Source organism: Macaca fascicularis, chromosome 16 (assembly GCF_037993035.2).
Source record: "Macaca fascicularis isolate 582-1 chromosome 16, T2T-MFA8v1.1".
Lineage (NCBI taxonomy): Eukaryota > Metazoa > Chordata > Mammalia > Primates > Cercopithecidae > Macaca > Macaca fascicularis.
This window is the reverse complement of record NC_088390.1, coordinates 71,043,714-71,061,581: the sequence shown is the minus strand read 5'-3', so window position 1 is coordinate 71,061,581 and position 17,868 is coordinate 71,043,714. Positions and strand designations below refer to the sequence as shown.

Here is a 17,868-nt window from a genome sequence, read left to right as displayed (position 1 = left end):
GCCTCATGCTTGTAATCCCAACACTTTGGGAGGCTGAAGCAGGAAGATTGGTCAAGCCCAGGAGTTCCAGACCAGCTTGGGCAATATAGCAAGATACCTGTCTCTACCAAAAAAAAAAAAATTAGTCAGACATGATGGTGCACACCTGTAGTCCCACAACTCAGGAGCTTGAGGTGGGTTGATTGCTTCAGCCCAAGAGGTAGAGGGTGCAGTGAGCTGAAATTGTGCCACTGCACTCTGGCCTGGGTGACAGAGTGAGAGTCTCAAAAAAAAAGAAGAAAGGCAGGAAAGAAAGAAAGAAAAGAAAGAAAAAGGAAAGAAAGAAAGAGAGAGAGAGGAAAGGAAAGGAAAGGAAAGGAAAGGAAAGGAAAGGAAAGGAAAGGAAAGGAAAGGAAAGGAAAGGAAAGGAAAGGAAAGGAAAGGAAAGGGAGGGGAGGGGAGGGGAGGTAAAAGAAAGACAGGAAGGAAGGAATGAAGGAAGGAAGAAAGGAAGGAAAAAGACAGGAAGGAAGGAGGGAAGGAAGGAAGGAGGGAAGGAGGGAGGGAGGGAGGGAGGAAAGAAGTGGGGAGGGAAGGAGGGAGGAAAGGAAGGAAATGTTTGAGTAATGATCCTGTATCCTTTTCTCTGGATTTTTTCTATGACATTCCCCCACCACATCTTTCCCTCTTCCCCACCCTCCATCCGCTGATGAGATTTTTTAGGAGCTAGGGTGCTGGTTGCCATTGGTTCCTTATGGTGTGCCTGCATTGCTCGCATCCACCCCATTCTCAGGCTCCTGAAGCCCCTGAGTATTGTGACATCACAGGGACTACCTGTCTCTAGTCACCAGCACCTCTTATCTCTTATCCCAAGCTGTGGCTCACCTTGCTGTCTTGGTGCCACCTCCTGGAACACGGGGGTGGCATACTGTAGCTCCTGGGAATGTTCGGCCTCTGGGCAAAAGATAAGAAATAGGAGTTATTGGGCCAATTATCTGAATTTCTAAGCACATGAGGGCAGTGGGATAGACACTGCAGAACATGCTCACCATCTTGGGCTGTGGAAACACATGGTCTGGATCCCACTTCTGGGACAGATCCCTCCTCTGTAAAATGAGAATGACATAAATTGGGGGTTGGTAGTATTTGTGTTAGAAAAGGTGGATAAATTACTCAGCACTGCGTCTGGAATGTGGTCATGTTGGCTGAGATTGTTCCATTGTCAGCTGATGATAGGGTTTGGCTGTGTCCTCACCCAAATCACATCTTGAATTGTAGTCCCCACAAACCCCACGTGTCATGGGAGGGACCAGGTGGAGATAATTAAATCATGGGGGTGGTTTCTGTCATACTGTTCTAGTGATAGTGAGTTAGTTCTCACAAGATCTGATGGTTTTGTAAGGTTTTTCCCCCTTCCCTTGGCTCTCATTCTTCTCTCTCCTGCTGCCTTGTGAAGAAGGATGTGTTTGCTTCCCCTTCTACCATGATTGTAAGTTTCCTGAGGCCTCCCAAGCCCTGTGGAACTGAGAGTCAATTAAACCTCTTTCCTTTATAAATTACCCCATCTCAGGTATGTCCTTATAATAGCAAGAAAATGGACTAATACATCAGCCAAGGCGTTGGGTCTTGTTTACTGCAAAGCAATGTGCAGTGCCTGCTTTGAGAGGTGACCATGAAAGACTGTGAAACACAGTGCGGATCATTCTGAACAGATGTGAAAAATCTTCAAGATATGGAAAAAAAAAAATCAAGGTGTAGAAAGTCATACCTACAATATGCTACAATTGCTACCATTTGTTTATTATACACATAGAATATCTGTGGAAGGATTTTTAAAAAACTAGTTTTTACCCCTAGAAAGTGGGACTGGGCATCAATAGACATTGAACTCTATCCCTTTTGCTCCACCCCCCACTCCCATATGTCTGTCAACCTTAACAAAATCAAAAGACAAAAACCTGAAACCACCCAAAACACACAACAAAGTTCTCTTACTTGCTTGTTTTCCATGGATATTTGCATAGATTCCAACTTCCACAGCTGTGTCTCCACAGTCCCTGGGCACATTATTTCTCATAGCTTTTCCTACATAAATCAGTACAGAATCATTAAATTAAACCAATTCAGCCACATTTCTCTCATCTCCTCAGCCAAGGAGCAGAACTCCCCAAAGTTCTGAAACAAGGAGTGACTTGTTCCAACGGCCCAAACTGTTGTCTAACAAAGGAATACTATAGACTCAGCAGGGAGTCTAGACACGGCTTCACCAAGCCAGGGGCTGTTCTGATTTATTTTCCTGGCTTTCAGAGGAACATGCTTTACCTATCAGATTATGCCTGAACTAGCCAGACTTATTTTCTTTCCTTCGCTGAAGAGAATATTCTGTGGAAGCTTTGTAATATCTTCAAGAGAGTGTAAATGGCCTACCGAATTCTTTTTTTTTTTTTTTTTTTAAGACAGAGTCTCGCTTTGTGGCCCAGGCTGGAGTGTCATGGTGCAATCTCCACTCACCACAACCTCCGCCTCCTGGTTTCGAGCAATTCTCCTGCCTCAGCCTCCCGAGTAGCTGGGATTACAGGCATGTGCCACCATGCCCAGCTAATTTTTTCTATTTTTAGTAGAGGTGGGGCTTCACTGTGTTGCCCAGGCTGGTCTCAAACTCCTGACTTCAGGTGATCAAAATGCTGGGATTATAGGCATGAGCCACTGTGCCCGGCCAGCCTTGCTGAATTCTATTGTTAGCTCCAGCCAATAATCAAAAATATTAATGCCACTTTTGCAATAACCTGGACTTTTTATAGGAAGGAGAAACATGTTTTTAAGACATATGAGATGTGGGCCAGGGTGCAGTGGCTCACGCCTGTAATTCCAGTGCTTTGGGAAGCTGAGGTGGGAGGATCACTTGAGGCCAGGAATTTACGACCAGCCTGGGGAACATAGTGAGACATTGTCTCTAAAAAGAATTTTGTAATTAAAAAAAAAAATACTGTAATCCCAGCACTTTGGGAGGCTGAGGCAGGAGGATGATTTGAGTCCAGGAGTTCAAGACTAGCCTGGGCAACATGGTGAAACCTACAAAAAAAAAAAAAAAAACTTAGCCAGGAATGGTGCACGCCTGTGGTCCCAGCTACTCAGGTAGCTGAGGCAGGAGGGGGCCTGGGAGGTCGAGGTTGCAGTGAGCCATGATTGCACCACTGCACTCCAGCCTTGGGTGATGGAAGTGAGATCCTATCTCAAAAAATATATATATAGATAGATAGATAGATAGATAGATAAACACACACACACACATACACACACACATATATATACACATATACATATATATATACACATGTATGGGATTACAGCTGGGGCTGTAATACAGCTCCAGCACTTTGGGTGGCCGAGATAGGCAGATCACGAGGTCAGGAGTTCAAGACCAGCCTGGCCAACATAGTGAAACCCCGTCTCTACTAAAAATACAAAAATTAGCCGAGCATGGTGGTGGGCACCTGTAATCCCAGCTACTTGGGATGCTGAGGCAGGAGAATCGCTTGAACCTGGTAGGTGGAGGTTGCAGTGAGTGGAGATTGTGCCACTGCACTTTAGCCTGGGCAACAGAGTGAGGCCCCATCTCTTAAAAAATGAAATGAAATAAAATAAAATCTTAAAGATGCATCAGATGTATAACTCGTGACCTCTGCGGTCAAGTTTTATGTCAGCTGAGTCCCTGACTTCTCTGAGTTGTGACTCTCTGGAGATGGTTCCCAATTGGTTCTCTTGCCAGTTCTGACAATATCTCCATGGCCCATTCCACAAGTCAGAACACCAAGGCTCAGAAGCAACAGCCTGAGGGGCTTGTCCAATAGCCCTCAGCTTGCTGATGGGCACCAGTGCTGAGACACAAACTGTCTTTTGTGTAAATCTTCATATTCTTCCACACTCATGTGCCAAACGAAAAAACCACTTTGAAGTCTTAACCAGCGGTGGCCATAAGACGTGAGGAATGAAAAGCAGTAAGTGGGCTGAGTACAGTGGCTCATGCCTGTAATCCCAGCACTTTGGGAGGCTGAGGTGGGAGGATCGCCTGAGTCCAGGAGTTCAAGACCAGCCTAGGCAACATAGTGAGACCCCTGTCTCTAAAAAACATTTTTTTTTTAAAAAAAAGCTATAACTGATTCTTCTAATAACATTGACAAGTTTTCTGCTGGATGAAGCACTTAAGGTGGGGAAGAGAGAAATGATGCTTTTTTGTTTGTTTTTGTTTTTTTTGAGTCTGGTGTGTTTAATAAGGTTTTTTTAAAAAAAAAAAACAAATCTTATAGTAGAATAGATTATACTTTTACATTGAAAATCTAGAAAGCATAGAAATGTAGAAAGAAAAAAAATATATATATTAGGTTGGTGCAAAAGTAATTATGGGCCGGGCATAATGGCTCACGTCTGTAATCCCAGCACTCTGGGAGGCTGAGGCAGGCAGATCACCTGAGGTCAGGAGTTCAAGACCAACTTGATTAACATGGTGAAACCCCGTCTTTACTAAAAATACATGGTGATGGGTGCCTGTAATCCCAGCTACTCAGGAGGCTGAGGCAGGAGAATCGCTTGAACCAGGGAGACAGAGGCTGCTGTGAGCCGAGACTGCACCACTGCACTCCAGCCTGGGCAACAGAGCAAGACTCCATTTCAAAAAAAAAGAAAAAAAAGTAATTGCGGGTTTTGCCATAAATGTAATGGCAAAAATTGCAATTACTTATGCACCAACCTAATATTTTTAATACTTCCAGCCCCAAACAATTGTAAACCTTTTGAAGGTGTCTTTTGTGCTAATGGGATGACGCTTGCTTGTCCTCATGCACTGAGCCTCCCCTACGTATGTGGCAGATCTAGAGTCGCACGAGGCAAAGCTCTTGCTTGAGGTACTTGCAGTCAGGAGCAGCCACACCACTCGCAGTGCCCAGGGCGAAACGAACATTGTTCACATGCCTAAAACTTGTGTTTAATTAAGAACACAAGTTCTTGGCCCGGCACAGTGGCTGACGCCTGTAATCCCAACACTTTGGGAGGCCGAGGCGGGAGGATTGCTTGAGCCCAAGAGTTCGAGACCAGCCTGAGCAACATAGTGAGGCCCCGTCTCTATTTAATATAGAATAAAAAAATAAGAGAGAGAGAGAGAGAGAAAAAGGAACACAAGTTCTTAAAGTCATGACCAAGTACGTCTTTCACAAGAAGTCATACAAAGAAGAGAAAAGGGCCTCTTGTTTAAAAACATTAATAATTGCACACCCACGTTCCTAGCATTATTAAACAATAGACAAAAGGTGGAAGCAACACGGGCACCCATGAGGGATAAATGGATAAACAAGGTGTGGCGTACTTATGTACAATGGGGCATTCTTCAGCCTTATCAAGGAAGGAAATTCTGACACATACGACAACATGAATGAACCTTGAGGACATTAATCAAAGTGAAATAAGCCAGTTATGAAAGGACAAATGCTTCCACTTCTATGAGGTGCCTGGAAGAGTCAAACTAATAGAGATAGAAAGCAGAATAGTGGTTGTCAGAGCCTGGGGGAAGAAGGGATAGGGAGCTAGTGCGTAATGGGCACAGAGTTTCAGTTTGGGAAGATGAAAAAGTTCTGGATGTGGATGGTGGAGAAGGGTGCATGACAATGGGAACGTGCTTAATGCCACTGAACTATACATTTATTTATTTATTTTTATTTTTATTTTTATTTTTTTTTTTTGAGACGGAGTCTCGCTCTGTCGCCCAGGCTGGAGTGCAGTGGCCAGATCTCAGCTCACTGCAAGCTCCGCCTCCCGGGTTCCCGCCATTCTCCTGCCTCAGCCTCCCGAGTAGCTGGGACCACAGGCGCCGCCACCTCGCCCGGCTAATTTTTTGTGTTTTTAGTAGAGACGGGGTTTCGCCGTGTTAGCCAGGATGGTCTCGATCTCCTGACCTTGTGATCCGCCCGTCTCGGCCTCCCAAAGTGCTGGGATTACAGGCTTGAGCCACCGCGCCCGGCCTGAACTATACATTTAAACATGGTTTAAAGTGGCCAATTTAGTGTTATGTATATTTTACCACCATTAACAATTTTTAAAAGAGTACAAAAAAATCATTAAGAATTTCAAGATGCGGCCGGGAGCAGTGGCTCATGACTGTAATCCCAGCACTTTGGGAAGCTGAGGCGGGCGGGTCACCTGAGGCCGGGAGCTCGAGACCAGCCTGGCTCACATGGTGAAACCCTGTCTCTGCTAAAAAAAACAAAAAATATGCTGGGTGTGGTGGCAGATACCTGTAATCCCAGCTTCTTGGGAGGCTGAGGCAGGAGAATTGCTTGAACCCAGGAGGCGGAAGCTGCAGTGAGCTGAGATCGCACCACTGCACTCCAGCCTGGGCAACAAGAGCAAAACTCTGTCTCAAAAATAAATAAACAAACAAACAAATAAATAAATAAATACTAAATGTGGAGTTCTTCTTGGCACAGGGCCCTGTGTGACTGCACAGGCTGCACGTCTGTGAAGCCAGCTCTGCTCGCCCTCAATCAGAAAAGGCTCTCCCTGGATAAAGAATTACCCTCTGCATGAACCATTCAGGAAGTCTGTTCCATTCCCGCTCCCCTTTCTCATCTTTTCCTCCTGTTTTCATTTTCTCCCTATTCTATTTCCAATCCCCTTTTCTCTTTCTCCTCACCCTCTGCCCTGCTGTCTGTAACCCAAACCCCATGGGAAAACGGTGGTAAAGCGACTAAAAGAACTTACTTGCTTTGTATTTGGGCAGTATCCAAAAAGCCAGAATTAGGATTATCACCAGCAGCAGCAGTAATAATCCTGGAAGCAGTAGCTTCAGACAGAAAGGACAGCTGTCTCCGCCTGGAAGAAGACAGCATCCACTGGTGACCATAGCATTTTCTTTGCCAATGACGTTAAGCCAGCAAGTGTTTTAGAAAAGGTGATGTCTCCCAATTTAACCAATGTACTATGCACCCAGGTTCCCAAATGGTCATGACATCTGCCACTTATGGGACTTACTAGTCAATAAAGTTATTGACTGGGCGTGGTGGCTCACACCTGTAATCCCAGCACTTTCGGAGATCAAGGACGGAGGATCGCCTGAGTCCAGGAGTTTGAGACCAGCCTGGGCAACATAGTGAGGCCCTTGTTTCTACAAAATAAATAAATACATAAAAATTAGCCAGGTGTGATGGCATGTGCCTATGATCCCAGCTACTCAGGAGGCTGAGGCAGGGGGAATCGCTTGACCCCAGGAGGTGGAGGCTGCAGTGAGCTACGACTGTGCCACTGTACTCCAACCTGAGTGACAAAACCAGACCCTGTCTCAATAAATAAATAAGTTAAGAAATAAATAAAAATAGCCCGGGCGCAGTGGCTCACACCTGTAATCCTAGCACTTTGGGAGGCCAAGGCGGGTAGATCACCCGAGGTCAGGAGTTTGAGACCAGCCTGGCCAACATGGTGAAACCCCGTCTCTACCCAAAATACAAAAATTAGCTGGGCCTGGTGGCATGTGCCTGTAGTTCCAGCTACTTGGGAGACTGAGGCATGAGAATCACTTGAACCCGGGAGGCAGAGGTTGCAGTGAGCCGAGATCGTGCCATTGCACTCCAGACTGGGTGCGACTCCATCTCAAAATAAATAAATAAATACATAATAAAATAAGTAAAAATAATAAAGTTTAAAAAGTTATGAGCAAGCACATCTTCCACAGTGGTCATCCAAAGAAGAGAAAAGCAACGTTTCTGGGGTCATAAGCCCCAGAAAAGCCTGGATGTTTACTGGGCGAGGCCCTGAGCCCTGGCAGCACGTTTCGTGTCATCCAAACAGCTGCCAGTTTTTGAGTTTTAGCCGCAGGCCAGGCACTGTGTTAGGCACTTAGCCTGTGTTGTCTGACTTATCCTGTTGGCATCATTCCCATTTTATAGATGAAGTGGGTAAGGCTCAGGGAGGTGAAATGACTTTCCTAAGGTCACACAGGCAGTGAATGGAAGGACTGTGACTCATAGCCAAATGCCTGACTCCAGCAGGTTGCCTCACTTGTTAGACCACCCTCACTGAATACCAGGGCGTAGGTTCTGTTCTGAGGATGTGGCTGGCTGGAGTGGTCAGTGTCCAAGCATGCCTTGTGCCTTTGCTAACCTAGTTTTTCTTTTCTTTCTTTTTCTTTTTTCTTTCAGACAGGGTCTCGCTCTGTTGTGCAGGCTGGAGTGCAGGGCACGATGATCATAGCTCACTGCAGCCTCCACCTCTCAGGCTCAAGCAATCCTCCTACCTCATCCTCCCAGTAGCTGAGACCACAGGCGTGCACCACCACACCCGGCTAATTTTTTTTTATTTTCTGTAGAGACAGGGGTTTTGCCATGTTGCCCAGGCTGGTCTCAAACTCCTGGGCTCAAGTGATCTGCCAGTCACAGCCTTCCAAAGTGCTGGGATTACAGGTGTGAGTCACTGCACACGATCTAGTTTTCCTTCTATCCTTCTACCTTGACAAATGCACCCTCAGAAGGACCTGGAAGGTCAGGTTTGAATCTGGAATTCTCAGGCTTTCCAGAGTTTGGCATCAGGACGTGGCAGCATGGACCGAACCCATGGAAGTCCCGGGCTGCCCCACTTCCCACCTGGGCTCTGACCTGCACCCTAAGGGGCTTTGCATGCGTGTGGACGCCCCAGCCCACATGTGCAAACACCATCCACACCCCCCATAAACAGCTCCCTTGGCTCAGGTCCAGGGATGCTCATACCCTCACTGTGGGCCACCCTCGGGAGGATGAGCTGGGGGAGAGACTGGTACAGGCCCTGGAAATGGGTTCTGATCTGATTGGGCAGGGGATCTAGGTCCAGGTACCCAGAGTGTGGAGCAGAAAAGTGGGAGTATAAGGTCCAGGTGGGTGCATCCCCATGGCTCCCTGAACCCCTCAGCCTAGGGGAAGGTACATAGCCCAGAGGTACCAGACCAGAGTCCTCCAAACACAGAGCTTGGCCGGGGGCACCTCTTGCCCTGAGCCAAGGGTGGTGCAGGAGTCTGGACTCACCATTGTTAGCAGTGGAGCAACAAACAGCCAAGCAGGAAGGCATGGGTATTAGAAATCAGTACAAGACAGCCAGGCGCAGTGGCTCACGCCTGTTATCCCAGCACTTTGGGAGGCCGAGGTGGGCAGATCACTTGAGGCCAGGAGTTTGAGACCAGCCTGGCCAACATGGTGAAAACCCATCTCTACTGAAAATACAGAAATTAACCAAGCGTGGTGGCGGGTGCCTGTAGTCCCAGCTACTCAGGAGGCGGAGGCACGAGAATCTCTAGAATCTGCGAGGCAGAGGTTGCAATGAGCCGAGATTGCAGCGTTGCACTCCAGCCTGGGCAACAGAGTGACATTCTGTCTCAAAGAAAAAAAAAAAAAATAAAAGAAAAAGAGGAAGGAAGGAAGGAAGGAAGGAAGGAAGGAAGGAAGGAAGGAAGGAAGGAAGGAAGGAAGGAGGGAGGGAGGGAGGGAGGGTGGGAGGGAAGGAAGGAAGGAAGGAAGGAAGGAAGGAAGGAAGGAAGGAAGGAAGGAAGGAAGGAAGGAAGGAAGGAAGGAAGGAAGGAAACCAGGCAGGCAGGCAGGCAGGCAGGCAGACAACATGACAAAAAAAACAAAAACAAAGAAAACCGACCTGGCAGTTCCAAGAGAGGTGTAAACTGGAAGAGGAGGGCAGAAAGTTTCGCCATAAGTCCCCCTCCTGCTCCAGCTTCTAGGCTTTTCTATGGTTCCTTTATGGCAGAAAGCAACCCCATGAGAGTTTACGTGGACTCTATCATAGGGACCCTCCATGTGGAAGCAGGTGACCACGGTGGGAAATGGGCGGGCAGAGGAGCAGCTGCAGTTTCTGGAAGCGAGTTCAGACCTGGCTGAAAGACCTCAGGTCGCTCTTACCTGTTGAGGGCGTGGTGACAGTTTGACTGTAGGCTGCATAGTCAGGCAATCTGTTTTTAGCTTCACACCTATACTCTTCCTCTTCTCCAGGATTCTTCCTGGTTAACTTAAATTCAGCAGACTCCCTGTCGTACTTGGAAATAGCTGGTGATATGGCAATATGCTTTTCAAAGAAAGTGTAATTGATGGGCAGCGAGCCATTGACTGAGAGGCAATGTAATGTTATATGTCGGTGTGTTTCTGTTTGAATGACCGTAATGTTCAGCACTGGGGCAGTCACCGGGTCTGGAAGAATGAAAGTGAACATGAAAAGGATAAACAGACTGGGCATGCTCACTCAGACCACAAATATGGGTGGAACCCTTACTCCATTCCAGGCTGTGGAACCAAGATGAACGACCCCCTTCCTGAGAAGTCAAGAAGCTCACGGCCCACTGGGAAAGGCCAATGGGCCTGTGGCCAACCCCGTGCAGTGTGGGGTTAGCCGAGGTTCTCAGCCCAGTGCTGAGAAAGCCAGAGAGTGGAGGGTATCTCTCTGCTTTGAGGAACTGGGGTACAAGGTTGCCCTTCCTAGAATTCACAATCTATTTATTGTTAATAATGAATATAATTTTGTCAATGATCCAGTTCTAAGTATGAAGTTGAGAAGTGGTTTTTTATGTTTATTTTTTATAGACATAGGGTCTTACCATGTTGGCCAGGTCAGTCTTGAACTCCTGGTCTCAAGTGATCCTCCCACCTTGAATTCCCAAAGTGCTGGGGTTATAGGCAGAAGCCACCACACTTGGCCCAAGATGTGCTTTTATTCTCATTCCTTGTAAATTTAGAGTGGGATTTTTTAATCCAAAAATATCATTTTCTTTTCAATGTATTTATTTATTTGGAGACAGGGTCTTGCTCTGTCAACCATGCTGGAGTGAAGTGGCACAATTATAGCTCACTGTAACCTCAAACTCCTGGGCTCAAGTGATCCTCCTGCCTCAGCCTCCCCTGGAGCTGGGACTACAGGTGCACACTGCTGGCTAATTTTTAAATGTTTTGTGGAGACAGGGTCTCGCTATGTTGCCCAGGCTGGTCTCAAACTCTTGGCTTCAAGTGATTTTCCCACCTCAGCCTCCCAAAGTGCTGGGATTTCAGGTGTGAGCCACCACGCCCAGCCCCCAAAATATCGTTTCCTCTAACGGTACTTTTATTTATAGAACTCAGCTGCACAATTATCTTTCACTTCCTCTGAAGAGCAGGAGTAACCCTGCTAGCTAGATTCAAGAGAAACTCTCAACAGGAAATGGGTCTGCTACACTCTGTTAGATCATAGCCTATTCTATAACCTAACAGAAAAACCCAGCTATACATTTTATTATATATGTATTAATAAGACAGTATTATAGGAAAGGAAGAAAAGTTGTTAAGTATCTATCATGTGCCAGGCATGCCATTCACATGATCTCATTTGACCTTCACGACAGTCCTGCAGTGTGGATAGTATCATACCCATTCCACAGATGAACCAACTGTGCTTCAGAGAGATTGAGAAATTTGCCCAACGTCACACAGCTAGTAAATGGCTCAGTCAGCACTAACTTCAAGAGTCCATACTTAAAAACAATTTTTTTTAAAAAATGTACTTTCTTTTTTGTTTTGAGACGGAGTCTCACACTGTTGTCCAGGCTGGAGTGCAGTGGCACGATCTCGGCTCATTGCAACCTCTACCTCCCAGGTTCAAGCAACTCTCCTGCCTCAGCCTCCCAAGTAGCTGGGGATTACAGGTGCCCACCACCATGCCTGGCTAATTTTTGTATTTTTAGTACAGACAGGGTTTCACCATGTTGGCCAGACTGGTCTTGAACTACTGACCTCAAGTGATCTGACCCCACTCAACCTCCCAAAGTGCTGGGATTACAGGCGTGAGCCACCGCAGCCGGCCCTGTGTTCTCTTTAAACATTTGATGAGTGAGCACTTTGGGAGGCCGAGGCGGGCGGTTCACGAGGTCAGGAGATTGAGACCATCCTGGCTAACATGGTGAAACCCCGTCTCCAGTAAAAATACAAAAAAAAAAAAAAAATTAGCCGGGCGTGGTAGCGGGTGCCTATAGTCCCAGCTACTAGGGAGGCTGAGGCAGGAGAATGGCGTGAACTCGGGAGGCGGGGCTTGCAGTGAGCTGAGATGGCACCACTGCACTCCAGCCTGGGCGACAGAGCAAGACTCTGTCTCAAAAAAAAAATAAAAATAAAAAATTGATGAGTGAATCAGTGGTTAATGAATTTGTGTTTATGGCTCATAGTTTCAACCTTGACTGGGTTGGGGACAACACTGTGTTTTAGGCCTCATTAAAAACCCAGTAGCACAATTGCTTGCACAGAGTAGGTACTCAGTAGTGCCTGTTGATCTGCCCTAACTGAAGATAATACAGTTTTATAATCTACCAAGATAGTTTTATTACCGGACTGTGTAATTATCCTAACAAATTGCAGGAAGGTCGTGCACAGAAAACATATGAACCGATGGGCTTATTGCCCAGCGCAGCAGGAGTCTGACCACTAGAGAATACCATCAGCTATGTTCCTGCCCTCACATATCCATCGTGTTCCAGTACCATGTTTGCAGGGATTTTCCCCCTCCTTCTTCCTTTTCCTTTCACAAGGAATATACTCAGTTTATGTCCAAAGATCATTGGGATTTTTTTTTTTTTTTCTTGAGACAGGGTCTCTCTCTGTCACCCAGGCTGGTGTGCAGTGGTGCAATCACGGCTCACTGCAGCCTTCAACTCCTGAGCTGAGGCAATCCTCCCAACTCAGCCTCCTGAGTAGTTGGCACTATAGGCATGCCACCATGCTCAGCTACATATATATATATATTTTAACTTTTTGTAGACACATGGTCTCCATATAATGCTCAGGCTGGTCTCAAACTCCTGGGCTCGGGTGATCCTCCTGCCTCAGTCTCCCAAAGTGCTGAGATTACACCTGTGAGCCACTGCACCTGGCCAAGATACTGGGTTCGAACCTGGAGTCTGTAGCATCCTCTAAAACCTTATGCAGAAATTTGTATCTGCAGTTTTATGAATATTTCTCTGGAGAAGGTATTCATTGCTATCATTAGATTATTAAGACAGTTATAACCTAAAAAGCTAAGAATCACTGAGCTACAGCAATGTCACCCAGCAGAACTTTCTGTGATGATGGGAATGGTCTACATCTGTGTTGTCCAATGTGGTGGCCACCAGCTACAGGTGTGGCTACCAAAGCCTTGAAATGTAACTAATGAGACTGTGGAGTGAAATTTTTTATTTCATCTAATTTTCATTAACTTGATTTCAATTATGACATGTGCTTGTAATCCCAGCTATTCAGGATGCTGAGGTGGGAGGATCTCTTAAGAACAGGAGTTTGAGACTGCGGTGGACTTTGATTTTCTGTGAGTAGCCTCTGCACTCCAGCCTGGGTGACATAGGCTATTAAATTAATAAATTTTGGCCAGGAGTGGTGGCACACGCCTGTAATCCCAGCACTTTGGGAGGCTGAGGTGGGTGGATCACCTAAGGTCAGGAGTTCAAGACCAGCCTGGTCAACATGGTGAAACCCCATCTCTATTAAAAATACAAAAATTAGCTGGACGTGGTGGTACGTGCCTGTAATCCCAGCCACTTGGGAGGCTGAGGTGGGAGAATTACTTGAACTGAAAGGCAGAGGTTGCAGGGAGCTGAGATCATGCCACTGCACTCCAGCCTGGGTGACAGGGCGAGATTCCATCGGTGGGAGAATTACTTGAACTGAAAGGCAGAGGTTGCAGGGAGCTGAGATCATGCCACTGCACTCCAGCCTGGGTGACAGGGCGAGATTCCATCTCAAGAAAGAAAGAAAGAAAAGAAAGAAAGAAAGAAAGAAAGAAAGAAAGAAAGAAAGAAAGAAAGAAGGAAAGAAGGAAAGAAGGAAAGAAGGAAAGAAGGAAAGAAGGAAAGAAGGAAAGAAGGAAGGAAGGAAGGAAGGAAGGAAGGAAGGAAGGAAGGAAGGAAGGAAGGAAAGAAGGAAGGAAGGAAGGAAGGAAGGAAGGAAGGAAGGAAGGAAGGAAAGAAGGAAAGAAGGAAAGAAGGAAAGAAGGAAAGAAGGAAAGAAGGAAAGAAAGAAAGAAAGAAAGAAAGAAAGAAAATAAAACAAAATAAACAAATTTAAACAGTATCATACTGGATAGCACAGACACAGAGGACCACTCAAGAGTTCTCAGGAAGTCAGGGTCCCTGTGCTTTGAAGACTCCAGGTGTAACATACATGTGTTTCCTAGAAGACTTTCTCCTCTCCCAGGAGTCCATTATCAAGGTCACCTTCACAGATGAGGCCCTTAATGCTAGGCAGTAACGAGCTTGGGATGGGAAAATGGGACAGAAAAACATAGCAGTGAGTGCTAGCAAAGGGGCCCCGGACACTAAGGAAGCGGTGGGAAAGGCCTGGGGCTTTGAAGACCCTCTCCATGGGGCCCAAGGCTTCAGAAAAAAAAAAAAAAAGTGATTTTTGCCCACACAATGGGAATCACAGAATAAAGTTCCTAGAAAAGACCTCAACAATTATTGTTGAGATATAAGACTTTTGCCTAAAGATATAAGACTATTACCTGACATGGTCGAAAGTCTTTGAAAGAGAAGGTGAAATGGAATTATTAAGAATAGAGAACTCACTGGGCGCAGTGGCTCACCCCTGTAATCCCAGCACTTTGGGAGGCTGAGACAGGCGGATCACCTGATGTCAGGACTTCGAGATCAGCCTCACCAACATGGTGAAACCTCGTCTCAAGTAAAAATACAAAAATTAGCCAGGTGTGGTGATGGGTGCCTATAATCCCAGCTACTTGAGAGGCTGAGGTAGGAGAATGTCTTAAACCCGGGAGGTGGAGTTTGCAGTGGACCAAGATTGTACCACTGTACTCCAGCCTGGGCAACAGAGTGAGACTCTGTTTCAAAAAAAAAAAAAAGAATACAGATCTCAAAAATTAAAAAATTAAAAATACTTCCTGTTGACCAGGTCTAAAAATAAATAATAAATAAAAAAAGAATAAAGATCGCAGTAACATACTTTCCAGGTTGTTGAGTGTTCACAAGGGTCATGGAGAGCCCCTCATAGAACCAGAAAAGACCCTATAAATTATAGGGCTCCAAGGAACAGGTGCTCTACTTACCGACAATTGTGAAGTTGAAGTCACGGCTGTATTTTGAACAGCTGTAAACTTGGGCTTTGCATTTGTAGGGTCCTGATTCATGGGCTTCTGTGATGCTTAGGTTAAAAATTGCAGGTTCACCTTTTCCATTCTGGGTTCCCAGGTGTGTCTTATGTCGAAACAATGAATAGGTGATCTGCAGTGATTTGTTCTTATGGGAGCAAAACATAGATACATTTTGACCCTTCATAACCACATTAGTCTTCGAGTCCAAACATGGAGAAGGGAATTCTGAAAAACCAAATGACACAAGAAAAAGTCCTTGTTAAGATCCCGGCTGGGCAAGGTGGCTCACGCCTGTAATCCCAGCACTTTGGGAGGCCAAGGCAGGTGGATCACTTGAGGCCATGAGTTTGAGACCAGCCTGGGCAACATGGCAAAACCCTGTCTCTACTAAAAATACAAAAATTAGCCAGCACGGTGGCGGGCACCTGTAATCCCAGCTACTCAGGAGGCCAAGGCAGGAGAATTGCTTGAACCCGGAAGGTGGAGGTTGCAGTGAGCCAAGATCATGCCACTGCACTCCAGCCTGGGCGACAGAGTAATACTATTTCAAAAAATAAAAATAAAAAATAAACAAAAAGTTATTGAAGCTGGGTGTGGTGGTTCACGCCTATAATCCTAGCACTTTGGAAGGCTGTGGTGGGAGGATCGCTTGAGGTCAGGGGTTCGAGAACAGCCTGGGCAACATAGAGAGCCCTCATCTCTAATTTTTAGAAAGCAAAACAGAACAAACAAAACATAGCTGGGACCAGTGGATGGCTTGGGTGGAAGACAGATTTAGACTCTTCAAAAATGCTTTTAAAAATGCAATAAACTCTTCTCCCACTCTTTGATCTGGACAATTAACATTTTCTCAGTCTTACATAAACTCAATCTTTTTTTTTTTTTTTTTTTTTTGGAGACAGAATCTCACTCCGTTGCCCAGGCTGCAGTGCAGTGGCATGATCTTGACTTACCACAGCCTTGAACTTCCAGGGTCAACTGATCCTCCTGCCTCAGCCTCCTGAGCAGCTGGGACGATAGGCACACGTCACCATGCCCAGCTAAGTTTTGTAGTTTTGGTAGAGACAGTGTTTCACCATGTTGGCCAGGCTGGTCTTGAACTCCTGACCTCAAGTGACTGCCTGCCTCAGCCTCCCACAGTGCCGGGATTACAGGTGTGAGTCACTGTGCCCCGCCATATAAACTCAACTTTAAGACAAGACTTAAACTACTTTTCCAACCAAATAGCCAACCCTAAGTTTTTTCTAATATAGGAACACTAGAGCGTTTGTGGCCAGTAAACATGAAAAAAGATGCTCAACTTCACAAGTGATGAGGCAACTACAAATTAAAACAACACTGAGATATCATGTTTTGCTCATCAGATTGGCATAAATTTTAAAAATGATTGGCCAGGCACGGTGGCTCACGCCTGTAATCCCAGCAATCTGGGAGGCCGAGGCGGGCAGATCTCTTGAGTCCAGGAGTTCGAGACCAGCCTGGGTAAATGGTGAAACCCTGCCTCTACTAAAAATACAAAAATTAGCTGGGCATGGTGGCGCACACCTGTATGGCACTACTTGGGAGGCAGCGGAAGCGGGAGGATCAATTGAGCTTGCAAGGTCAAGGCTGCAGAAAGCTGAGATCACACCACTGCACTCCAATCTGGGCGACAGAGCAGAGACTCTGTCTCAGAGAAAGAAAGGAAAAAAAAAAAAAAACCCTAAATAAAATTAAAAAGTAAAAGTGATTATATCCACCGTTGGGGAGTGGGTGTCACCGTTGGTGACAGATAGGATACGATCAGCCTTGTTGGGAGGGCAACTTAGCAGGGTCTGTAACAATTTAAATGTGTATGCCCTCTGACCTTGCAATTTCAATTCTAGAATTTCATTCTACAGAGATGCTTTCAAGCTCTCAAGCATCCATAAAGGATGTTTTGTACAAGGATGTTTACTGTAGCATTGTTTATATTGCCCCCAAAAAGTGGAACAATAAATAAGGATGGTTGAAAGAATCATGGCTGAGTCTTAAAACACCATGCAGCTGTTGAAAAAGAGGAACTGAGGCCGGGTGTAGTAGCTCATGCCTGTAACCCCAGCACTTTGGGAGGCCGAGGCGGGAGGATCACGAGGTCAAGAGTTCAAGAACAGCTTTGCCAGCATGGTGAAACCCCGTCTCTACCAAAAAAAAAATACAAAAATTAGTCAGGCATGGTGGCGCCTGTAATCCCAGCTACTCGAGAGGCTGAGGCAGGAGGATCCCTTGAAACCAGGAGGCAGAGGTCACAGTGAGCTGAGATTGCGCCACTGTACTCCAGCCTGGGCAACAAGGTGAAACTCTGTCTCAAACAAACAAAAAAAAAAAAAAAAAAAAAGAAAGAAAAAGATGAGCTAAATCGATATCTACTACTTAGAAAAGATGTCTATAATATATTAAGTTAAAAGAAAGTCACAGACGAGTTTATTCACTATGATACCGAATACAAAATGACTGTTGATAGCAGTTGCTTCTGGAAGTAGGAGGGGGAGAAGGATTGGAGGAGGATTGTAATGGAACTTTTACATTTTATACAGTAACAACAACCATTTTGACTATCACTTATGGATGGTTTACCATATGCCTGGCACTGTGACGAGGAGCAGGGATTGTCTCATTTGATCTGCACACTAGCCTACCAGGTAGGTGCTTTTTTATTAGCCCACTTCACAGATGAAAGAAATTACGGTGTCCCACGCCTGTAATCCCAGCACTCTGGGAGTCCGAGGAGGACGGATCATG

General features: G+C 45.9%; 1 protein-coding gene across 15 annotated transcripts in view; it reads right to left on the bottom strand.

Annotated features, from left to right (window-relative positions):
* MILR1 (mast cell immunoglobulin like receptor 1) overlaps nucleotides 1-17,868 on the bottom strand; it is a 39,995-nt gene that overhangs the window by 21,089 nt on the left and 1,038 nt on the right. For 5 of the 15 annotated variants that reach the window (XR_006692989.3, XM_065531859.2, XM_045374579.3 and 2 more), the window contains exons 3-8: nucleotides 15,064-15,333; nucleotides 9,897-10,181; nucleotides 6,730-6,840; nucleotides 1,975-2,064; nucleotides 1,029-1,085; nucleotides 865-933 (exon numbers count right to left, since the gene is read on the bottom strand). Coding sequence is in view for 9 of the 15 variants with exons in the window: in XM_065531859.2 (XP_065387931.1) it covers nucleotides 865-933; nucleotides 1,029-1,085; nucleotides 1,975-2,064; nucleotides 6,730-6,840; nucleotides 9,897-10,181; nucleotides 15,064-15,333 (882 nt within the window). In the remaining 6 variants the exon portion in view is untranslated. Of the gene's footprint in view, nucleotides 1-864; nucleotides 934-1,028; nucleotides 1,086-1,974; nucleotides 2,065-6,729; nucleotides 6,841-6,999; nucleotides 7,133-9,896; nucleotides 10,182-15,063; nucleotides 15,334-17,868 lie in introns of all 15 variants that reach the window. The other 10 variants (XR_012426020.1, XR_010581939.2, XR_012426019.1 and 7 more) reach the window with 5 other exon arrangements.